The sequence below is a fragment of the Pogoniulus pusillus genome, chromosome 19, assembly GCF_015220805.1.
Source record: "Pogoniulus pusillus isolate bPogPus1 chromosome 19, bPogPus1.pri, whole genome shotgun sequence".
In the NCBI taxonomy this organism is placed as follows: Eukaryota; Metazoa; Chordata; class Aves; order Piciformes; family Lybiidae; genus Pogoniulus; species Pogoniulus pusillus.
In genome coordinates, this window is record NC_087282.1 from 7,478,788 (window position 1) to 7,503,758 (window position 24,971).

A 24,971-nucleotide genomic window follows, 5' to 3' on the forward strand; every position below is an offset into this window, starting at 1 on the left:
CCACCTACCTGCAATCACTGGTTCAGAACATCATTATCAACCTGGTGATTTTGTTTTCCCCAGCTTTCCACCAGAAACTTCCTGCATCCAAAGCATCTGGCAGGAATCACTGCCAGAGGCAGAATACCAGCCTGAATTGACCCAGTGAGACAATTCCTGGCTTAAATATGCATTAATTAAAGAGAAGCAATAAATTGCAACATCACCATGAGAAGCTGGGAAAGAACTTGTGGTGTGGAAATAGGTGCAGAGAAGGATGCAGCAAGGCTGAAGCTGAGGAGTAAATAATGACAGGAGTTAGAGTGGCTGTCAGTGGCTCCAAGGCCAAGTGCAGGCAGTGACAAGTGGAGTCCCTCAGGGATCAGTCCTGGGACCAGTCTTGTTCAACATCTTTGTGGGTGCCATGGACAGAGGCACTGAGTGCAGCCTCAGCAAGTTTGCTGACCACACCAAGCTGTGTGGTGCAGCAGACAGGCTGGAGGGCAGGGATCCAGCCAGAGGGAGCTGGACAGGCTGCAGAGGTGGGCACAAGCCAAGCTCAGGAGCTTCAACAAGACCAAGGGCAAAGTCCTGCAGCTGGGTCGAGGCAATGCCAAGCACCAACCCAGGCTGGGCAGTGAGTGGCTGGAGAGCAGCCCTGAGGAGAGGGACTTGGGGGTGCTGCTGGAGGAGAAGCTCCACAGGAGCCAGCAGTGTGCACTTGCAGCCCAGAAAGCCAAGCAGAGCCTGGGCTGCAGCAGCAGAAGTGTGGCCAGCAGGGCCAGGGAGGGGATTCTCCCCCTCTACTCCGCTCTGCTGAGACCCCACCTGGAGTACTGCATCCAGTTCTGGAGCCCCTGGGACAAGAGGGCTGTGGAGATGCTGGAGAGTGTTCAGAGCAGGGCCAGGAGGATGCTCAGAGGGCTGCAGCAGCTCTGCTGTGAGCACAGACTGAAAGAGTTGGGGCTGTTGAGTCTGGAGCAGAGGAGGCTCCCAGGTGACCTTGTGGCCTTCCAGGATCTGAAGGGGGCTACAGAAAAGCTGAGGAGAGACTTTTGAGGCTGTGAGGGAGTGACAGGAGTGGGGGGAATGGAGCAAAGCTGGAGGTGGGGAGAGTCAGGCTGGAGGTGAGGAGGAAGTTGTTGAGCAGGAGAGTGGTGAGAGGCTGGCATGGGTTGCCCAGGGAGGTGGTTGAGGCCCCATGGCTGGAGGTGTTTGAGGCCAGGCTGGCTGAGGCTGTGTGCAGCCTGCTCTAGGGTAGGGTGTCCCTGGGCATGGCAGGGGAGTTGGGACTGGCTGCTCCTTGTGGTCCCTTCCAACCCTGCCTGATTCTATAATCTCCAGTCTCAACCTTCCCTCCTCCAGCCCAGAGCCATTGCCCCTGGTCCTGTCACTGCAAGCCCTTGTAAGAAGTCCCTCCCCAGCTCTCCTGCAGCCCACTTCAGGTACACAGCAAAGCTGTGCAAGAAGCCTGGTCAAAATCCAAACCTGCACACTGGTTAGACACCCAAAGCCATGTGCACACACTACAGCTGTGGCCCACTGCTCCCTAGGGCACATCTCCCATCTCCCTTCTTCAGGGCTGGCTGAAGTCCATAACTTCCTGACTCAGCATCTCTCACCTCCAGTGCTTTGTGCATCCAGAAACAGCTATTCACTTCAGGCTGCCCAGGGAGGTGGTGGAGTCACTGTCCCTGGGGGTGTTCAGGAAAAGCCTGGCTGGGGCACTTAGTGCCATGGTCTGGCTGCTTGGCCAGGGCTGGGTGCTAGGTTGGGCTGGATGAGCTTGGAGCTCTCTCCCAACCTAGATGATTCTATTCTATTCTGTTTCCAAGCCAAGAGACTTCTCCACATTTTCCTATATCATTGCCCCCACAGAATCACAGTGTGGTAGGGGGTTGAAAGTGACTTCTGTGTACTACCTAGTCCAATCCCCTGCAAAAGCAGGATCACCCTGAACAGGTTGCACAGGATCACAATGTCCAGGTGACATTGGAATCTCTCCAGACAAGAAGACTCCACAGCCTCTCTGGGCAGCCTGGTCCAGAGCTCTGGCACTTTCAAAGCCATAGAATCAAGCAGGTTGGAAGAGACCTCCAAGCTCATCCAGTCCAGCCTAGGTGGGGTTGGTCTCTTCTGCCAGGCAAGCAGCAACAGAAGAAGGGGACACAGCCTCAAGTTGTGCCAGGGCAGGTCTAGTCTGGATGTGAGGAGGAAGTTGTTGTCAGAGAGAGTGATTGGCATTGGAATGGGCTGCCCAGGGAGGTGGTGGAGTGGCCATGCCTGGAGGTGTTGAAGCCAAGCCTGGCTGGGGCACTTAGTGCCATGGTCTCATTGGTTGGGCAGGGCTGGGTGCTAGGTTGGACTGGCTGAGCTTGGAGCTCTCTTCCAACCTGCCTGATTCTATGTTGATTGGCTAGGGCTGGGTGCTAGGTTGGGGCTCTCTCCCAACCTGCCTGATTCTGTGTTGATTGGCCAGGGCTGGGTGCTAGGTTGGGCTGGATGAGCTTGGAGCTCTCTCCCAACCTGCTTGGTTCTTTACAACTTTACAGCTGTCTTTATAATTACTAAAGGTAAAAGTTTGGTGTGTCAGGGTTTGGGATGGGGATTCCTTTTTTGGTGTTTCTTTTTACACTTAAACCTCTTTAACAGAGCACAAAAAAAAGAGAAATCTCAACTCCCTCACCTTGACTGCAAAGCAGCAGCAAGTTGGGGGGGGGGGGGGGGGGGAATGAAAAGCCTTGAAGGATTTGGCATAAGGAACTTGGAGAGACAATCACTGATCTTTTATCTTCCAGACTTCAGGCAGAATCAAGTTCTTCAAAGAAAACCCAATAAACCCCAGACATTTTCATCATAAGACAATAAATAATTCAGTCAGACTTGAGAGGACTCCACCATTAGGATTGGCTATTGGAGACATTTGTGGCTTTGGTGCCTCTAAACTGATTAAAGATAACCTGATAGAAGCTTGCAATGTCAGAACTGCCTTTGCTGCTGACAGATGTGAATGGATAGTCTAAATAACTATAAATTACAAAAATGGCTACATTTAAGCCTACATGGGGGATTTACAGCCTGCAGAGCCACCTGGCAGGTCCAAGAGCTACAGTTCTGCCCTTATCCCACTTCAGCATGCAAGGGGAAGGGAGTCAATGTCACAGGCTCACGGGATATTGCGGGTTGGAAGGGACCCAAGGAGATTATGGAGGCAAACCCCCCTGCCAGAGCAGGACAATCCTATCTAACACAGGTCACACAGGAACACATCCAGACAGGCCTGGAAAGGCTCCAGAGAAGGAGACTCCATAGCCTCTCTGGGCAGCCTGTGCCAGTGCTCTGGGACCCTTCCAGTCAAGAAGTTCCCCCTTGTGTTGAGTTGGAACCTCCTGTGCTGCAGCTTCCATCCATTGCTCCTTGTCCTATCCCAGGCAGCAGTGAGCAGAGCCTGTCCCCCTCTCCTGATCCCCATCCCTCAGATATTTATAAACACTGATCAAATTCCCCTCATGTCCAGCCTGACTCTCCCCACCTCCACCTTTGCTCCATTCCCCCCAGTCCTGGCACTCCCTGACAGCCTAAAAAATCCTCCCCCAGCTTTCTTGTAGCTCCCTTCAGATCCTGGAAGGCCACAAGAAGGTCACCTGGGAGCCTCCTCTGCTCCAGACTCAACAGCCCCAACTCTTTCAGTCTGTGCCCACAGCAGAGCTGCTGCAGCCCTCTGAGCATCCTCCTGGCCCTGCTCTGGACACACTCCAGCATCTCCACAGACCCCTTGTAAAGGGGGCTCCAGAACTGGATACAGTTACCCCTATACCACATCACACAGGATCACATACAGGCAGGTCTTGAATATCTCCAGAGAGGGAGACTCCACAACCCCCTTGGGCAGCCTGTTCCAGGGTTCTGCCACCCTCACAGGGAAAAAAAAATTCCCACATATTTCCATGGAACTTCCAATGCTTCAACTTCCACCCATTGCCTCTTGCACTGATTTTCAGTGCCTCCCTGACTAGCTTGGATGAGAATTCCAGGGCAGTGCTGAATGTCACTTGTCAAAAGACACACAAGTTCTGAAGTGAGGTGGCTCAGCCAAGCTTCCCAACACACAACAGAGCTGCTGGCAGCTGAGAACCCAAGCTGGGAGGTGTAGCATGGGATGGGGGGGTTGGAAATCAGCACAAACACAACCTGTCAAAGCAGAAAGCCCTGTCCTCAAAGAAATCCAAGCCAAGGCAGCTACAACCCATTCTACCACTGCCAAATGCAGCCAAGTTTCCAAGGAATTAAATCATCTCCAGAATGCCTGCAAGATAAGGCCAGGAGCCAACTGTACCACTTAAAGCTAGTGAAAGGAGGAGGGTTGGGTTGATTTTTTTGGGGGGGGGACAAGAGGGATTGGGATTTTTCCTTCTTAACTGCAATAAAGAAAATGCCCAAGGGTCTAAAACTAATAACCTAATTAACTTTGCTAAGTGAACATTGTAACAGAGAGGCCAGGATGAGATTGTCTGTAAATGCCAGACAATTTCCCCTGATCTTTATCAGCAGAGATGCCACTCCAGCTTTGGCAGGAAGAAATTCAATTTGGTGCAAACTAAGAACATCTGTGGGGGGATTTTGTTTGCCAGACCAGCAGCCCCTTTAGATGTCAGGCCAAAATAGAACAAAGTCTAAAGGCTTGTGGAGTTGCATTTGGGGCATGAAGAGTTGGCATACCAACGTGCTGCCCTGCTCAGGAGAACAGCCTGCTGGAAGAACATCCACCCTCTGTGCAGGATGCCAGGATCTGAACCAATGCAAGGGCCACATGGAAAGCTTTCTCTCTGCTTGGGCAGGAGGGCTGGACTAGATGACCTCCACAGGTCCCCAAGTCTCCTGCTCTAGACACTGTCAAGCCTCATCTGGATGCATTCCTAAGTGGTCAGAGACAGAATCCTGTGGTTTTGGTCATATCCAGTAACACTGATTCCATCACCTCCCTGGGAAACCTACTCCACTGCCTGACCACCCTTCCAGCAGGTAAATCTCTCCTAGTAGCCAATCTAACCCTCCCTGGTGCAATTTCAGGTCATTCTCTCTGCTTCTATCACTTCGAATCATAGAACAGAATCATAAAATCAACCACATTGGAAGAGAGCTCCAAGCTCAGCCAGCTCAACCTAGCACCCAGCCCTGCCCAACCAACCAGACCATGGCACCAAGGGCCCCAGCCAGGCTTGGCATCAACACCTCCTGCCACGGCCACTCCACCACCTCCCTGGGCAGTCCATTCCAATGCCAACTCCACAAGCTCCTGGCACAGCTGGCAGCTCGTGGCTTGGACAGATTCATTCTGAAATGGTTTAAGAACTGGCTGGAGGGCCAAGCCCAGAGAGTGATGGCAAATGATGCCACATCCATTTGGCAGCTGGCACTGGTGGTGTGCCCCAGGGATCAGTGCTGGACACAGTCCTGTTCAATAGCTTTATTGATGATCTGGAGCAGGGGATTGAGTCCAGCATCAGGAAGTTTGCAGATGACACCAAGCTAGGAGCAGCTATGGAGCTGTTGGAGGGTAGGAGAGCTCTGCAGAGGCACCTGGCCAGGCTGGATGGGTGGGCAGAGGCCAATGGGATGAGACTGAACAAGGCCAAGTGCAGGGTTCTGCACTTTGGCCACAACAACCCCAAGCAGCACTACAGGCTGGGACCAGAGTGGCTGAGAGCAACCAGGCAGAGAGGGAGCTGGGGGTTCTGGGAGAGAGGAGCTGCAGAGGAGGCAGCAGTGTGCTCAGGTGGGCAGCAGAGCCAATGGCATCCTGGGCTGGCTCAGGAGCAGTGTGGGCAGCAGGACAAGGGAGGTTCTTGTGCCCCTGTGCTCAGCACTGCTCAGGCCACCCCTGGAGTACTGTGTCCAGTTCTGGGCTCCTCGATTCAAGAGAGATGTTGAGGTGCTGGAAGTTGTCGAGAGAAGGGCAGCAAGGCTGGGGAGGGGCCTGGAGCACAGCCCTGTGAGGAGAGGCTGAGGGAGCTGGGGGTGTGCAGCCTGCAGCAGAGGAGGCTCAGGGCAGACCTCATTGCTGTCTGCAGCTCCCTGAAGGGAGGCTGTAGCCAGGTGGGGTTGGGCTCTGCTGCCAGGCAAGCAGCAACAGAACAAGGGGACACAGTCTCAACCTGTGCCAGGGCAGGTCTAGGTTGGATGTTAGGAGGAAGTTGTTGTCAGAGAGAGTGAGTGGCATTGGAATGGGCTGCCCAGGGAGGTGGTGGAGTGGCCGTGGCAGGAGATGTTGAAGCCAAGCCTGGCTGGGGCACTTAGTGCCATGGTCTGGTTGGTTGGGCAGGGCTGGGTGCTAGGTTGGGCTGGGTGAGCCTGGAGCTCTCTTCCTACCTGCTTGATTCTACAATTCTATACAAGAATTGAAGATGACATTGGCCAGCACTGGTCCGCTTTTAGAGCCCTGAGCAACACCACTTGTCACCCACACCAGCTATACACTGAGCCATCTGAGACACTACACTTCAGCACCAGCTCCCTTAGTGCTGCCTTGAGATAGTTTACCTCCTGCCAAGAGCAGTCCCAAGAAACAGAAAACAGTCAGACCACCATTCTAGTGGGTCCAAGCACAGCTTTTATAGCTAGGACAGCCTCTGGCACTGCAGCCATCAGAATACCCTTGTACAGTAAGCCACCAAAACATCCATCTATCAAAGGAAAGCATTCTTCTGTCACAGAATCATTTAGCTTAGAAAACACCTTCAAGGTCACCAGGTCCAACCTTTAAAGTTACTAAACAAAGTTCACCACTAAGCCACATCCCCAAGCACCACATCCACAGAGCTTTTAAACCCATCCAAGGATGACAACTTCATCACCAACCTGGGCAGCCTTCTCCAGTGCCTGACCACTCTTTGAGTGAAAAGAGTTCCTCATGTTCAGCCTAGAGACTACATTTGAAGAGAATAAAAATACACCATTTTGGAGGTCTGATGAATTGTCCTTTCAAATCCAAAACACCCAATTTAGTCAGTGTGTGCCTGGAGTGACAACCAGATCCATGCAAATGCACCCTGGGTGTTTAGGACTGGCAGTGTCAGACAAAACAGTGCTTGCAGAGAGGTTTTAATTCTTGGATAAAGTAGGAGTTCCAATTGTCTGTTAGATTTACACTTGGAGAGGTTTAACCTCTCAATTCACATTCACTGTTTCAGCTACAGGAAACAAACACCAGCACAGGCTGCCCAGGGTTGAGTCTCCATCACTGGAGGTGTGTTAAAGAGGCAGAGATGTAGTGCTGAGGGCTACGGTTTGGCACCAGCCTTAGTAGAGTTAGAGAAGGGCTGCCCTGGATCATCTGAAAGGTCTTTTCCAACCAAAATATTCCCATGGATATTTGGGACAAGCCCTGCAGAAACCAAACCACAAGTGGCATTTAGACTAAATAAGCACATCTCCTATCTACAAACCTAACAAGTCAGGTGAACAAAAAGCTTCCAGCCACCTGCCCTTTCAGTTGCCAGGTGATGAGGAATAGGAGTAGAAGCACCTGCCTGGAATGCCCCAGCACTCACCTTGGAAGACAGCTGCATTCTGGATGACCAGGAACTTCAGCTCCATGCTGGCAGACTGCAGCAGCTGCTCCATGTTCAGGCGGGCTGTGGCCTGGTACTTCTCCTCCATCTTCCTGGAGCAGCATGTGGAGCCCTTTGGGATGCATACTTGCAGATCAGACCCTGCAGAGAGACAGGAGGGCAGAAAAATCTGTGTTAGCAGATGGAGCTGCTGGAAGTGCAAAGGAAACTGCGGTTCCTGTCAGCTGGTAACACTGCAGTCACTGCTAGGGTACATGGAGAATGCTCCTGGAATTTGTCCTGAGCAAGCCTCAGCCAAAGGAGAAGACTGATGTGGCAGAGCCAAAGTTACACAACCGCAGAGTCACACAACAGTGGGGCTTGGAAGGGACCCCTGAAGGTAATCCAGTGGGATCTCCTTGCTAAAGCAGGGTCTTCCTCATCAGGGTGCACAGGAATGCATCCAGGTGGGTTTGAAAGTCTCCAGAGAAGCTCTCTCCACAACCTCTCTGGGCAGCCTGCTCCAGGGCTCCAGCACTCTCCCAATCAGTAATTGTTTTCACTAAGCTCAAACAAAACCTCCTGGGTTCCAGTTTCTACCCACTGGCCCTTGTCCTATCACTGGGCACCAATGAAAAGAGCCCAGTCTCATCCTCATGACCTTCACTCCTCAGCTATTGATCAGCACTGAGCAGATGCCCTCTCAGGCTGCTCCTCTCCAGGCTAAACAGCCCCAGGGCTCTCAGCCTCTCCTCAGAAGAGTGATGCTCCAGTCCCCTCAGCATCTTTGTGGCCTGTCTCTCTTGAACTGAAGACCCCACAACTGGACACAATACTCCAGGTGTTGCCCCACCAAGGCAGAGTAGAGGAGGAAGAGAACCTCCCTTGACCTGCTGCCCACACTCTCCTTGATGCACCCCAGAACACCACTGGCCTTTTTGGCCACAAGGGCACATTGGTGGGTCATGGTGAGTTGGTCCTCCAGCACTCCCAGGCCCTTCTCCAGAGCTGCTTCCCAGCAGGTTAGTCACCTGTTCTGCTGCTGCAGCTTGTTGCTCCCCAGGTGCAGGACTCTACACTAGCCCTAGTTGAAACTCCTGAGGTTCCCTCCAGCCCAACTCTGCACCCTGGGCAGGATTCACTGAGCACAGCACAGCCTGGGCAAGTGTCAGCCACTGCTCCCACTCTGGTACCATCAGCAAACTGAAGATGATGTTGAACAAAACTGGCATGCAGTACTGAGCCCTGGCCAACACCACTAGCTAGAGACCTCCAAGCAGACTCTGCACCGCTGGTCACAACCCTATGAGCTCTGTCATCCAGCCAGGTCTCAGTTACTGAGCTCTAGCCCCTGAGACCTTGCTACACGTGCCTGCAAGCATGCTGCATGCTCCAGTCCCCACACTCCCCATCCCCTGCTGTGCTGCCCAGGAAGGTGCTTGGATCTCATCCCTGGAGGTGCTGAGAAGAGGTAGCAAGGTGACACTGAGACACATGGTTTAGAACCAGGTTTGACAGTCAGAGGTTGGATTCAGTGAGCTTTAAGGTCTTCTCCAACCCAAATAACTCTATGATCATAGAATGGTTTAGGTTGGAAGGGACCTCAAAGCTCATCCAGTTCCAAGCCCCCTGCCATTAGGCAGGGACACCTCCCACTAGAACAGGTTGCTTAAGGTCTCATCCAACCTGGCCTTAAACACCTTCAGTAAGGGAGGGAGCAGCCACAACCTCCCTGGGCAATCTGTGCCAGTGTTTCACCACCCTCACTGCCAACATCTAGTTTGAACCTCCTCTCTGCCAGTTTAAACCCATTCCTCCTCATCCTGTCACTGCAAGACCTTGTCAATAGTCCCTTCCCAGACTTCCTGTAACCCCCTTCAGATACTGGAAGGCCACTCCAAGGTCTCCTGGAAGCCTTCTCTTCTCCAGGCTGCACAGCCCCAACTCTCTCAGCCTGGCCTCATAGCAGAGGCCTGCTGCAGCCCTCTGAGCATCTTGGTGACTTCCTCTGGACTGGCTCCAACACTTCCATGTCCTGCTTGTGCTGGGGGCTCCAGAACTGCACACAGGACTGCAGGTGGGGTCTGAGGAGAGCAGAGCCAAGGGGCAGAACGCCCTCCCTTGCCCTGCTGCCCAGACTGCTCTTGCTGCAGCCCAGCACAGCATTGCTGTCTGGGCTGCACTCACACTGCAGGCTCATTTTGAGGTCCTATCCCTCAGGGTTGCTCTCAGCCATTCCCCACTCAGCCTGGATCTCATCTCTGCTTGGGACTGCACCAACCCAGGTGCAGGTGTTGAATGCCATGAGGTTGGCCTGGGCACACCTCTGCTGCCTGCCCAGGTGCCTCTGGATCAATCCCTGCCCTCTGGCAAGTCGACTGTGCCACACAGCTTGGTGCCATCTGCACACTTGCTGAAGGTGCACTCAACTGCTCTGCCCATGTCACTGACAAAGATGTTACACAGCACTGGTGCCAGCATTGACCCCTGAGGGATGCCACTTGGCACTGGTCTTCAGGTGGACATTGTGTCCTTGATCACCACTCTCTGCATGGCACCATCCAGCCAGTTCCTTACCCAGCAGTGCTCCACCTATCCAATCTGTGTGTTTCCAGTTTGGTGACCAGGATGTCATGTGGGACAGTCAAATGCCTTACTCAGGTCCAGGTAGATGATGTCAGTTGCCCTTTCCTCGTCCACTGTTGCTGTGACTTCACCATAAAAAGCCACTAAATTTACCAGGCAGGATTTGCCCTGGGTGAAACCATTGCTGGCTACCACCAATCACCTCTGCTTTGTTTCCCAATGATGCTATGAAGCTTTTTTCCCCCCCTCCAAAAGAAAGGTTTGGTAACTAACACAGTTGCTCTGGCAAGATTACACAGCTTCCAGGCTCTCCCCTGTGCTCCTTAAGAGCTTTTTACCAGATCCACTCTCTCACTAATTATTCTGAAGTGTCAAAAGTCTTTCTTTTTTTTTGCCAGTGTGTTCTAGAAGAGCAGGATTAAAATTACTGTCAGTTCAATCGTGTACCTGCTGAAGAAGAGTCATGCACACCACCAAGGGAGAACCAGCTGTCAGAGCTCAGGAGCAACGACAGCACAAACCTTCCTCCAGCCCCAGCCCTTCTGCTGGCACCCTTCATCTGCATGAGTGGAAAGGAGCTCCAAAGCTATGCAAGTCCTGCTGCAAAACAACACACAGCAGAGGAAGAGAAAGCAGCTGGACCTACAGCATCTCATTGCTGTCTGCAATTACCTGCAGGGAGGCTGTAGCCAGGTGGGGTTGGGCTCTGCTGCCAGGCAAGCAGCAACAGAACAAGGGGACACAGCCTCAAGCTGTGCCAGGGCAGGTCTAGGCTCGAGTACTGCGTTCAGTTCTGGGCCCCCCAGTTTAGGAAGGACACTGAGATGCTTGAGCGTGTCCAGAGAAGGGCGACGAGGCTGGGGAGAGGCCTCGAGCACAAGCCCTACGAGGAGAGGCTGAGGGAGCTGGGGTTGTTTAGCCTGGAGAAGAGGAGGCTCAGGGGTGACCTTATTGCTGTCTACAACTACCTGAAGGGTGGTTGTGGCCAGGAGGAGGTTGCTCTCTTCTCTCAGGTGGCCAGCACCAGAACAAGAGGACACAGCCTCAGGCTGCGCCAGGGGAGATTTAGGCTCGAGGTGAGGAGAAAGTTCTTCCCTGAGAGAGTCATTGGACACTGGAATGGGCTGCCCGGGGAGGTGGTGGAGTCGCCGTCCCTGGGGCAGTTCAAGGCAAGGTTGGATGTGGCACTTGGTGCCATGGTCTAGCCTTGGGCACTGTGGTAAAGGGTTGGACTTGATGATCTGTGAGGTCTCTTCCAACCTTGGTGATACTGTGATACTGTGATGTTATTAGGAAGTTGTTGTTAGAGAGTGATTGGCATTGGAATGGGCTGCCCAGGGAGGTGGTGGAGTGGCTGTGCCTGGAGGTGTTGAAGCCAAGCCTGGCTGGGGCACTGAGTGCCATGGTCTGGTTGACTGGATAGGGTTGGGTGCTAGGCTGTACCAGATGAGCTTGGAGGTCTCTTCCAACCTGCTTGATTCTATGATAAGTGAAGCCACTATACAACAGCAAGCCTAAGAGGTTTGTTAAAGTCAATTCCAAGTCAACCAATGCTGCAAAACAACCCCATAACTCGGTGCCTTTAACACAATACAGCCAGAAATGCCTTCTTGACACAAAGCTTATTCCCCTCCAACATTTAGAATATAGTAGGACATGTTTCCAAGTAAAATTTACTAAAAAGAAGAGAAAAAGGAAGAAAAAGAAAAGAGATTTCCATGATTCATGGCAACACCAATAGAGAAAATGTGAGAGCTGCCAAGTTAAAGCCAGGGATGGGAAGCAGCAAGGTCATCTCCTCACATCCCATCCTTCCTTTTAGCAATTAAAGCAAATTTCTGCCTCCAAATGGAGGTTGGGGGGGGGGGGGGGGTTATGGGTGTGTGAAGACAGACACATGCTGTAGCAGAGCAATCAGGGAGGAGGTGGAGGAGGAGAAAGCCTGAGAATTAACTCTGACAGCTTAAAATGTTTTACAGAGGCAGCCAACTAACACTGGTGACCAGAAACGTCACTGCAAATGCAACAGGTCAATAAAGGCAGGGCAGGCTTTTATCAGCTACCAGAGACAAGCTCCTGCTGGGTGCAGAGGGCCAGGGAATGGGGTCCTGACTCCCATCTGCCAGCTCTTTTCTAGCTATGGCTTTGCCAGATGGTGAACAGAACCAAGTAGTCCCATCCCTCCTTCCTTACTCCTTATGATGCTCAGGACTTCAGTCCCCCAGGAACCACTAACCAACCCTGCTGTCCTCAGTCCCTGCAGACATCAATAGTGCTTTTTGACCTGCAGGTATGTTTGGGGTTTGCTGCTTGGTTGGATTTCATTAGCACTGGGTCTTTTTAGCCTGGGGAGGAGCAGGCTGAGGGGGATTATCATAAATGCTTACTGATACACAAAGGGTGGGTGTCAGAAGGATGGGACAAGGCTATTTTTTCAGTGGTGCTCAGTGACAGGACAAGAGGTAGCAGGCACAAACCTGAACATAGCAAGTTCCATCTAAAGATGAGGAGGGAATTTCCATCCAAGACTGAGGAAGAACTTCTGTGCCATGGTCTAGTTGATTGGCTAGGGCTGGGTGCTAGGTTGGACTGGATGAGCTTGGAGGTCTCTTCCAACCTGCCTGATTCTATGATTCTTGACTTTGAGGGTGACAGAGCACTGGAACAAGCTGCCCAGAGTTCACAGGATCACAGGATATTAGAGGTTGGAAGGGACCCAAGGAGGTCATCCAGTCCAACCCCCCTGCCACATCAGGACCATACAATCTAGCTCAGGGCACACAGGAACACATCCAGACAGGCCTGCAAAGGCTCCAGAGAAGGAGACTCCACAGCCTCTCTGGGCAGCCTGTGCCAGTGCTCTGGGACCCTTCCAGTCAAGAAGTTCCCCCTTGTGTTGAGGCAGAACCTCCTGTGCTGCAGCTTCCATCCATTGTCCTACCCCAGGGAGCAGTGAGCAGAGCCTGTCCCCTCCCCAACCCCCAGCCCTCATGTCTTTATAAACACCAATTAAATTCTCTCTCAGTCTTCTCTTCTCCAGACAAAACAGCCCCAGGTCCCTCAGCCTCTCCTCATCAGGCAGTGCTCCAGTCCCCTCATCATTCTCTGCTGGACCCTCTCCAGCAGATCCCTGTCCCTCTTCAACTGGGGAGTGCAAAACTGAACACAGTATTCAAGATGAGGTCTCAACAGGGCAGAGTAGAGGAGGAGGAGAACCTCCCTTGATCTGCTGGACACATCCTCCTAATACACCCCAGGATCCCTTTGTTGGTGGAGTCATTATCTCTGGAGACACATGCATGGATGTGTTCCTGTGTGACCTGCCCTAGCTGATCCTGCTTTGGCAGGGGGTGTTGGACTTGGTGGTTTCAGTGGTCCCTTCCAGCCCCTACCATCCTGTGATTCTGTCATCTTTAAGGTCTTTTCCAGCCTTAGTGATCCTACGACCCTCTTCTGCACTCATGCTGCAGCACCCACCTAAGAGACGCAGATGCTGAGTCCAAAGGCAGGATGAATGGAGACAGAAACACACCACAAGGTTACAGACCAGGCACCAGCATGAATTAATCCTCAAGGCTTTCTATGTCCATAAATGCAAAGCAAAGGCTCCTGTGAGTCATCAAATCCTACCCCCTGCCTCCCAGTCCACCCCCTCAGAGCATTTTATCTAACACAAACACCTCCAGCAATAGTTCCCACTTGAGAGATAGCAAAGCCCATGCTGCTGCCTAATGGCCCTTACTGCTAAGGCTGTTTTTATCTCCCAACCTACACACCTCCCTTTTCCTTCGAGTTTCAAGCCAGTACACCTCGTAATACCCTTGCAAACAATCTCCTCCTCCTCCTCCTCTCACTATCAATCACTACAAATTCCTTTTCCAAAAGGTGTCCCACGACTTACTCCAAGGTTTTATTGCACAGCATGTGGATGCTCACCTACCCACCTTGCCAAGATCAGCAACACCAGAGGATCTGGATCCATTGGAAAAGGTCTTTAAGATCATGCAAGTCCAATGGATGAAATGCCCAGCATGGCAGCCTGACCCTGCAGCACTCACCTGGCACTCATGCAGCACTCAGCATGGCAGCCTGACCCTGCAGCACTCACCTGGCACTCATGCAGTGCCCAGCATGGCAGCCTGACCCTGCAACACTCAGCTGGCACTCATGCAGTGCCCAGCATGGCAGCCTGACCCTGCAACACTCAGCTGTCACAGGTGAGGAGCTGGATTCAGCCCCATTCCATAGGCACCACCAAGTAATGACCTGGGCAGGCTGAAGCAAAAGCCTTGTGAAGTTCAACAGGGTCTTGCACCTGGAAACATATAACCCATACAATATACAATTCATCTGGCTGGAGAGCAGCCCTGTGGAAAGGGATTTGGGGGTCTTGGTGGATAACAAGCTCAGCATGTGTGAACAGTGAGCTGCAGCAGCAAAGAAAGCCACCAGGAAGCTGGGCTGCATCAACAAGGGCATCACTGGAACAGGCTGCCCAGAGAGGTTGTGGAGTCTCCTTCTCTGGAGACTTTCAAGGTCTGTCTGGATGTGTTTCTATGTGATCTGTGCTAGCTTGTGTGGTCCTGCTCTGTCAGGAGGCTTGGACTCAATGGTCTCCTTAGGTCCCTTCCAACCCCTAATATCCTGTGATCACCATCACAGATAAGTGGTCCTACTCTGCTCAGTGTTGGTCAGTCCACACCTGGGGCACTCTGTACAAAAAAGATGTGGGCAGGATGGAAAATACCAGAGAAGGGCCACAGGAATGATCACAGAGCTGGCAGTACTGCCCTGTGAGGAAAGGCTGAGAGTGCTGTGGCCGTTCAGCCCCGAGAAGAGAAAGCTCAGAGGAGACCTTACCACCATGGACCAGGACACACAGGGTGGCCAGAAGGAGGATGTAGACACTTTGAACAAGGAGTGCCATGGAACAGACAAGGGGTGATGGGGACAAGTTACTGCTGGGGAAGATTCCCACTGGGGCTCCAGAAGAAAATATTTGCCATGAGAACAGTCAGATCCTGTAATCATCTCCTGAGGAAAGCAGTGGAGTCCCTTGCACTGGGCAGTTTAAGACTCAGCTTGTCAGGATGCTGAGGCAGCTCATTGCAACTTTACTACTACGTAGAAAGGTTGGAGCAGATGGTCCTTGATGTCCTTTCCAAGCTGGCATTCTGTGGATCTGTGATTCCATTCACTGTGCCATTTATGCCATCTTGGGGAACAGCACTGTAAATGCTCCAGTAATTCTGCAGGTGCTCCTAAGCTGTCAGAACTGATCCCAACACCTGCAGTAATTCCATCAGCACTCTTCCTTCTTCCTCCTCCTCCTGACACAGAAACTTTGACTGAAGACTGGGCAGCAGTCAATTTCAAGCATTACATTTGACTTTGATGTACAATTATTCTCACTGAGAGGTGGTTAGTACAGAAGAAGTGGAAATAATTTCAGTGGATTAAATGTCAATAAAAAAAATAACAACTCAGCACACCACCAAAACAACCCCTGAGATTAGCTGCAGGCAGTTGTAAACTCCTTCATGAGGCTGAAGGGTTCTATATGCTGGAGGGTAGGAGAGCCCTGCAGAAGGACCTGGCCAGGCTGGATGGGTGGGCAGAGGCCAAGGGGATGAGACTGAACAAGGCCAAGTGCAGGGTTCTGCACTGTGGCCATAACAACTCCAAGCAGCACTACAGGCTGGGGGCAGAGTGGCTGAGAGCAGGCAGGCAGAGAGGGAGCTGGGGGTGCTGGCAGAGAGGAGCTGAAGAGGAGGCAGCAGTGTGCCCAGGTGGGCAGCAGAGCAAACAGCATCCAGGGCTGGCTCAGGAGCAGTGTGGGCAGCAGGACAAGGGAGGATCTTCTGCTCCTGTGTTCAGCATTGCACAGGCCACCCCTGGAGTGCTGTGTCCAGTTCTGGGCTACTCCATTGCAGAGAGCTGTTGAGGTGCTGGAAGGTGTTGAGAGAAGGGCAGCAAGGCTGGGGAGGGGCCTGGAACACAAAGCCTGTGAGGAGAGGCTGAGGGAGCTGGGGGTGTGCAGCCTGCAGCAGAGGAGGCTCAGGGCAGAACTCATTGCTGTCTGCAGCTGCCTGCAGGGAGGCTGTAGCCAGGTGGGGTTGGGCTCTGCTGCCAGGCAAGCAGCAACAGAAGAAGGGGACAGAGTCTCAAGCTGTGCCAGGGCAGGTCTAGGCTGGATGTTGTTAGGAAGTTGTTGTCAGAGAGAGTGATTGGCATTGGAATGGGCTGCCCAGGGAGGTGGTGGAGTGGCCGTGGCTGGAGGTGTTCAAAATAAGACAGGATGAGGCACTTAGTGCCATGGTCTGGTTGGTTGGGCAGGGCTGGGTGCTAGGTTGGGCTGGCTGAGCCTGGAGGTCTCTTCCAACCTGCTTGATTCTGCAATTCAGATTTTATGCCTCCCCGGATAGCTCCAATCCTGTTGTAAGCTACAGGCAGACAAGGCAGCGAGGGTGGTGAGAGATTGGAACAGGTTACCCAGGGCGGTTGTGGATGCCCCCTCCCTGGATGTGTTCAAGGCTGGGATGGATGAGGCGTTGGGCAATCTGGGCTGGTGGGAAATGCCCCTGCCCCTGGCATGGGGTTGGATCTGGATGGCCTTTAAGGTCCCTTTCAACTCAAGCCATCCTATGACGCTATGAAGACACGGAGGCACCCAAGCCTGTCCACCAAAACCCAACAGCAGCTTGAATCAGACTAAAATCCTCCTCTAATTTGCCCCAGGCACTGCCAAAGTACGAATCTGTCTCTGCTTAATGACCTGTTACTGCTGCCTCCTCCCCATGGAACAGGAGGGCTCTGCAGCCTCACGCAGCACCACCCTTCACCTTCTGCAGTCTAGGAGCGTCAAAGAGCTTCCTCCCACCCTCGGCTCGCCGAGCTGCTAATGTTACCCATAAGAAAGCTGCTGCTTTGTGATAACTTCCTTTCTCTCGTTGTTTCACAGTCATCATCACGCTTTAAAGAGCTAAAAGCAGTGATTCAGCCTTCACATCCAGTGAGGTTTTAAGCTATGTGGTTAGGGGGTCATGCATCTGTCACAGGCTTTTAAAGCTCAGCATCTGGGGGAGGAGAAAGGAAACAAATGTGCAGAACCCAGGTTAAGTGCTGATCTTTTTAGAACCTAATTAAAGAGATAAATTCTAAACCAACCCCCTTCAATAGGTGATTAAAGTTGGAACAGTATAGGTCGTTCACAGGATATTTATTACTGCTTAATTAGCCTTTATTTTCTGTTCCATCTTGCCTTTCACCAGGCCATCTGACTCTGGATTCTTCCCCACTTCTTCCAGTTGGCCAGATGATTGCCAAGCAAATACAAAGCTTTTTACCACCACATCTCTCAGAATAAGAAGATTCATAGAACTGCTTCAGTTGGAAAAGCCCTCTAAGATCACTGAGTCCAATCATCAACCCAACACCACCAGGGCCATTAAACCATGTCCCCGAGTGCCATGTTTCTTGAACACCTCCAGGGATGGTGACTCCAACACCTTCCAAGGTAGCCTGTTGCAATGCCTGACCACTCCTTCCAGAAAGAATCATAGAATGAGCCACACTGGAAGAGAGCTCCAAGCTCAGCCAGCCCAACCTAGCACCCAGCCCTGCCCAACCAACCAGACCATGGCACTAAGTGCCCCAGCCAGGCTTGGCTTCAACACCTCCAGCCACAGCCACTCCACCACCTCCCTGGGCAGCCCATTCCAATGCCAATCACTCTCTCTGGTAGGAACTTCCTCCTCACATCCAACCTAGACCTCCCCCGGCACAACTTGAGGCTGTGTCTCGTTCTTCTCTTGCTGCTTGCCTGGCAGCAGAGCCCAACCCCACCTGGCTACAACCTCCCTGCAAGGAGCTGCAGACAGCAATGAGCTCTGCCCTGAGCCTCCTCTGCTGCAGGCTGCACACCCCCAGCTCCCTCAGCCTCTCCTCACAGGGCTCTGCTCCAGGCTCCACCCTAGCCTTGCTGCCCTTCTCTCAACACCTTCCAGCACCTCAACACCTCTCTGCAATTCAGGAGCCCAGAACTGGACACAGCACTCGAGGTGTGGCCTGAGCAGTGTTGAGTACAGGGGCAGAAGAACCTCCCTTGTCCTGCTGCCCACACTGCTCCTGAGCCAGCCCTGGATGCCGTTTGCTCTGCTGCCCACCTGGGCACACTGCTGCCTCAGCTTCAGCTCCTTACTACCAGCACCCCCAGGTCTCTCTCTGCCTGGATGCTTTCCAGCCACTCTGCCCCCAGCCTGTAGCATTGTTTGGGGTTGTTGTGGCCACAGTGTAGAACCCTGTACTTAGCCCTGTCCAATCTCATCCCATCCACTCCACCACATCAACAATTTCAGGCCATTTTCTCTTGTCCTATCACCTGATAGAGAAAACAGAGAGGTTTTACAGAGAGAGAGAGTTTTGTGAGGGTTTGGAAAGCCACCCAGGCTAGACTCAGCAGCTCTGGAAATTGAATAACGCTTTATATTGGCAGCTTAGCACAAGATACAAGCAGGTAGTTACAATATATACAGTTACAGACTAGTTAAAAGGTAATACAGAAACACAACAGCCCTCTCAGAAACCTGAGCCCCCAGGAAGGGCTCTCAACTCTTCTTCCACCTTTCCTCCCACCCCTCTACCTTACCCAAGACTTTGGCTTATGCTCAAGGTAGCTTGGAGGGTCAGGAAGCAGATGGATTAGTCACACAGACAGCAGGTTAGGTTAGAAAGAAGTGCAGCCCACAAAGCCCAGAGAGCAATCATGCTATCTATGTTCCTGTTCTTATCCATCTCAGCAAGCCTATGAGTGCAGTAGACATCACCACTGTTTCCTTTTCATCAGCCTGTAACCTAATACTTCTCACCAAAACATTCTAGCTAGGCTCAAGCTAGCACAAATTTCTTCCTAGTGAAGGTTCAAACATCAGCAATCCTGTCACCAGAAATAGAGTTCATTTAGAAGCACCCATTTCACCATCCAGATTTGTCCCACTCACATGCACATGCCCTACAGCCATTCCAAAGCCTGGGAAGAACACTCTTCAGGAGGTTGTTAAAATTAACCCCTGGGAAGAAAAGTAAAATTAATGATCTTGCTATAAAAGCATTGCCTGGGGAGGTTACTGCATTTCAGGGTTCTGCTCCTGCTCTCCTAACTATCAGGAGAGCAACTTTGTAGGCCCAAAATAATTAAGAACAGAAAACTCAATTATCTGGTAAACTAAGATCTTAAACCACCACACTAAGCTAAAAGGGGAAGGCTGCACGGGGAGGAGTTTTATTAGCCTCACTTGGGGTGGGGGGAAAAGCAACACAGAATAAAAGAGCAGCAGCACAAAGGGAGCCTACTCCTGAGCAAAGGTACATTGAGTCCAGTGGGAAAAGTTGGGATTTTTAGGGTTTCAATTGTATGTTGGACCTCATCAGCTGCAAAAAAATAAGAGAAGAGAAGAAAGCTTGGCACACTCAGCCAGACAGTTGTAAAGCTTTACCCCTCAGCTCCAAAAGGAAAAGGTTAATCTCTTGTTTTCTTGGGGTGATTCCATCTTTCATCAAAGAGAATGAACAAAAAAGCTGGAAACAGGAGGAGGAGAACTGACCCACTGACAGCTATTTCTGCTGAGAAGATTATTCCTCAGCTTCCATACAACCAGGGACAGAGATATCCATTCCCACTCCTTGCCTTGGCAAGGTAACAACTTGCCCCTTCCCCTCTAGCCACACTCATCAGTGCTTTTACCTGAAGTGTCACCACAAATCCAAAGAAATGCAGGTAGCAAAGGGGAGAGAAAGACAGAGCAGGGGGAAAAGGTTTAAAAACCAGAACAAACACCAAAACACCCACAAAAAAACACCAAACAGAACAAGAAATAAGAAAAAGAAGAAAGGAAGAAAAAAAAGGAAATTCTCATTGCTATTTCTACATTTAGGGTTAAGACCAAAGAAAGAAGAAACCCAAGAGAGGCAGCATAAGCAAAAGAGAACTCGGTTATTAACCCCAGCAGAGAAGCAGAGGCTGGCTCATGAGCTGGCATCCAGGCTCAGCTCCAGGAAAAAGAATCACAGAATCAGTCAGGGTTGGAAGGGACCACAAGGAGCAGCCAGTTCCAAGCCCCCTGCCATGCCCAGGGACACCCTACCCTAGAGCAGCCTGCACACAGCCTCAGCCAGCCTGGCCTTAAACACCTCCAGGGATGGGGCCTCAACCACCTCCCTGGGCAACTCATTCCAGCCTCTCACCACTCTCATGCTCAACAACTTCCTCCTCATGTCCAGCCTGAACCTCTCCACCTCCAGCTTAGTTCCATTTCGCCTTGTCCTGTCACTTCCTCATATCCTGAAAAGTCCTTCCCAAGCTTTTTTGGATGCCTCCTTCAGATACTGAAAGGCCACAAGAAGGTCACCTCACAGCCTCCTCTTCTCCATCATGAGAAGCACTCTCCCATCAGCCTGCCTTTGCTCCTCTCCAGTCAAGCTGTTACCATGAATTGCATCCTCCCACAGCTCCAAAAAGTCAGCCACAGCTGATAGTAGTTAGATCGTGCTGCTTCCCACCTCCAAGCATGCTCTTGTGCTACAGAAACCCAGTCCCCATGCTGCAGGGTGGGAGGAGACTTGAGTTTCTTTCTGCTTGCTGCCTGGTGCACACCCTCAGCTAGAATTAGTGCAGGATTGTTAATACTGCTCATGAAACAGCATGACACATCCCTCTCATTCATCAGAATTGCCTCTTTTTTTGTCCCTGTCGCCACTACATGGAGCACTGTGCCCATGTCCCTCCTCTCCATGCACCTCTGACCCAGTAAAACAGAGCCATTGGAGATATCTCCTGTGTAGATGGTAGCTCAGAAGATTTTCTTCTGCTTCCACCTTCAGCCCCAACTGCTCATCATGCAAAACATGGCTTTCAGGGGTGATTGTGCCAAACAGAACCCCGAGGGATTGCAGTAAGTTGAATACTGTGTTCAGGTTTGGGCTCCCCAGTTGAAGAGGGACAGAGATCTGCTGGAGAGGGTCCAGCTGAGGGCTATGAGGATGATGAGGGGACTGGAGGACATAGCTGATGAGGAGAGGCTGAGAGACTCAGGACCTTTTAGTCTGGAGAAGAGAAGACTGAGAGGGGATTTGATCAACGTTTACAAGTATCTGAGGGCTGCCTGGAAGAGGGGACAGGCTCTGCTCACTGCTCCCTGGGATAGGACAAGGAGCAATGGGTGTAAGTTGCAACACAGGAGGTTCCAGCTCAACACAAGGGACAACTTCTTGCCTGTAAGGGTCCCAGAGTACTGGCACAGGCTGCCCAGAGAGGTTGTGGAGTCTCCTTCCCTGGAGCCTTCCAAGGCCTGTCTGGATGTGTTCCTGTGTGATCTGTGTTAGATTGGATTGTCCTGCTCTGGCAGGGAGGTTGGACTCAATGATCTCCTTGGGTCTCCTCCAACCCCCAACATTCTGTGAGCCTGTTTCAACTCTCAGCTTCTCCAAGGTGGTATGATCTATAGGGAGAGCTTCTCAGAATTGATTCCACAGTGATTTGTGGCTGGAAACTCCAAAACTTTTCTTTTTTTTTTTAATTGACAGATGTATGAAAGGAAGCAAAGCAATAAACAGAAGCCTGGAAAATAGTCTTTGAGTGATGTTCTCCTATTACAGAGATTTATGCAGCTGCTAGCAGCAGAAGTGAGTGCTCTGAAGTGTAATTACTACACAGAGTCACGCAGGATGGGCCAGACCCAAGGTATAAGCAAGCAGTCACTGCTTTAATTATGATCAAGTTTATGTACTTAGGCAAATGTAAAATCCACTTTCGATTTGATATGTGGCAACTTTATCATCATAACAAGCTGGAAGCATTCACTTGAAACACCAGCCCTGTTATGAGATATTGATCCAGCTACCACAGGCTCTGCAGAGAGGCTGAGGGCTTCTTACTCCTCTTGAGTAGCAAGTATACAGCCAATGCTCCTAGTAGAGCAAGAACACAACCTAGCAACTCCAGCAACCTGAACTCTACTGGGTGAGGAAAATGCTCCAGTAAAGGCACCTGCTGTAATCACTGCCTAGGTCAGGATGGAGGATGCCACTAGTTTCTGGGGAAGGACTAACCACACTGCAGCACAGACACCCCAGCAGCCCCTCACAGCAGAGCCTGGGAGCATCCCAGCTGCCTGCCTCTCCTTCACTCTTCTCTGTGAAAATTCACTGCAAGAAATCTACCCGGGGATCAGAGCAAACATTTCAGTGACTTCCCCAGAAGCAAGGGAAGACATTGATTCCTCTGATGACAAACAAACAACAGAATTTGTCATTTCAGGGGCGATAAGAGAAGGTCTTTCCCCTCCCTGCAAGTCTTCATGCAACCATTTCATCACAAACTGTTTCCAGCACTGACCAAGAGATCGAGGCCCCAGGAACTGAGGGAAAACAGAGATGCTGCCCTTGCAGCTATTCCAAAGAGAGCATTGAGCAGACAAAAAGTTATACGCAGAGCAGATACAAGGATAAAAAGGGACAGAGGAGGTTCTCTCATCATCAGGGCTGAGATCTGAACTCTCCCTCTAGATCTCCCAACTGTTAGTAAGCTGAGGCACTGCTAGAGACCCAAGGATCTGGGATATGCACCAGCGGGCAGAGCGTGCAGCCCCAGCTCCGCGCATCCTGCTTCTGCCCTTCCTCTCCGGAGCTGCAGCAGATCGCGGCAGCAGCGACTCGAGCCACACCGAACGCAAGCCACAGCACTCAGCAGAGCGCTGCGAGAAGCAGCTCCTGCTGGCGATGATCTCACTGCACCTCCCCTGCCTGTCACGTTTGCCTCTTACCTCTGCCTTTTTATACTTTGATCATCAGGTTTTCGGGGCAGGCGTTTGCCGATGCGTACTTAACCCACCGCGGCAGCTCCGTAACGCAGCTGCCAAACCCAGCCCTCCATGCACATGTTCCCCGCACCCACGCGGGGGGCACAGCCGTGCTCCCTACTTCTCAAAAAGCTGCGGAAGGACCTTCGAAAGGCAGGGAATTCCACTGTTTTGCTTCGGTTTAAAGACAAGAACGAGGCACACCTGCTGAAAGGAGCCGCGTAGGGCGGAGGTGTGGGGAGGGATCACTCGGGCAGCCACCTGTAACACTAATTGCAGGACAGCTGCACCTTGTCCCGCTGATTGAAAAGGGCAGAAATGCGGTGCCGAGGGGCATGGTTTAGCCCCAGACTTGTTAGAGAAACACTCGGGCTTAATAATCTTAAAGATCTTTTCCGACCCAAATTCTACGAAAATAAGACCCTGCCTAGCTCCTCACACCCAGTGCGTTGCCTCGATCTTAGAGCCGAAATGATTCCGTGGTTCTAGGGAAAGCAGCACCGGCAACGGCTTTGCGTTCCCCCTGACACCTCACATCGGAACCCAGAGTATAGCAACCGGCTGGTGCTGCCCTGCAGACCTGCTATGCCTTTCGACCACTCCTAGACAGCAGGACACTCCCTTAAACCACCCCCAAACATAACAAAATCCGTTAAAGATCCGCTAATCCAGGAGGTTCCCACCCCAGGGACAGCACCATAACAGGCTGGAACAAGGAGCACCCTAAGTGCGGAACGGGGCGATCACCACCAGCGAGCTACCGCAGCTGGTAGCACCCAGCTCCGCAGCGTCCCGCAGCCGCAACCGTTTCGCCAAGCACCCGAGCGGCCCCAACCTCGAACACGCCGCAACCCCAGCGAGCCCCGGGAGGGAATGGAGGCAGCCCATAGGACTGGGAGGTCTCACCTGGCACAGGGCTTTCGGGCACCCACTTGGCTCCGGGCTGCAACACCTGGAAAGCAGCACGGACCGGGCGGCAAGCAGCTTCCCCCGCCGGCTGAGCGCCTCCCGGGGAACCGAGCAGCGCAGCCGCCACCAGCAACAGCAGCGCGCCGCCGCTCCCCGACATCCTGCCGGGGCACCCCGCTCTACACCCCTGCGGCAGCCATGGCCCGCCGGGTCGCACAGGGACTGGGCTGCGGAGTTCAGCCGCGCCGAGCAAGAACCCTCCTGCAGGAGCGGAGCTCAGCTCCGCGCTGCCGGACCACCGGAACCGGATTAGCCACGCCCCACCCCGCCCTTATTGGCCCCCACCCAATCGATCTGCAAGCTGATTGGTTGCCCCCTCCCAACCTCCTAATTTTGCCCCGCCCCCCAGTGCCGCCCCTGCACCGTCCAGAGGGCCCCGGCCTGGAGGTTCTATCTCTGCTACTGCAGGCGGCATGGGGAGCGTCACGGAGCGGAGATGCGGTGCCGAGGGCCATGTCCACCGCTAAACCGTGTCACTCCCCAGCACGTCTACATGGCCTTCAAATCGCTCCAGAGATGGGCAGTCTGTTCCAGAGCTTGACAACTCTTTCAGGGAAGAAACTGTTCCTGACGCCAAATTTAAACCTCTCCTGGTACAACTTGAGGCTGTTTCCTCTTGTCATAAAATGATTTTGGTTAGAAAAGACCTTTACGATCATCCAGTCCAGGCAAGCAGCAACAGAAGGGGACACAGTCTCAAGCTATGCCAGGGAAGGTCTAGGCTGGATGTTAGGAGGAAGTTGTTGTCAGAGAGAGTGATTGGCATTGGAATGGGCTGCCCAGGGAGGTGGTGGAGTGGCCGTGCCTGGAGGTGTTGAAGCCAAGCCTGGCTGGGGCACTTAGTGCCATGGTCTGGTTGGTTGGGCAGGGCTGGGTGCTAGGTTGGACTGGCTGAGCTTGGAGCTCTCTTCCAACCTGCCTGATTCTATGATTCTGGTGCTCCCTGCAGAAGGACATGAAACTGCTGGAGAGGGTCCAAAGAAGGCCACAAAGGTGATTAGAGGGTTGGAGCACCTCCCTTCTAGAGACAGGC

General features: G+C 52.3%; 1 protein-coding gene across 2 annotated transcripts in view; it reads right to left on the reverse strand.

Moving 5' to 3' along the window:
* The window catches only part of GPC3 (glypican 3), a 192,306-nt gene extending 168,134 nt beyond the window's left edge, over positions 1-24,172 (reverse strand). Inside the window, exons 1-2 of one of the 2 annotated variants that reach the window (XM_064159110.1) lie at positions 23,876-24,172; positions 7,530-7,691 (exon numbers count right to left, since the gene is read on the reverse strand). In XM_064159110.1, coding sequence (XP_064015180.1) covers positions 7,530-7,691; positions 23,876-24,038 — 325 coding nt within the window. In that variant the 5' untranslated portion in view covers positions 24,039-24,172. Of the gene's footprint in view, positions 1-7,529; positions 7,692-22,933; positions 22,998-23,875 lie in introns of those variants that run through there. The other variant, XM_064159111.1, reaches the window with a different exon arrangement.
* Positions 24,173-24,971: the final 799 nt, after the last annotated feature.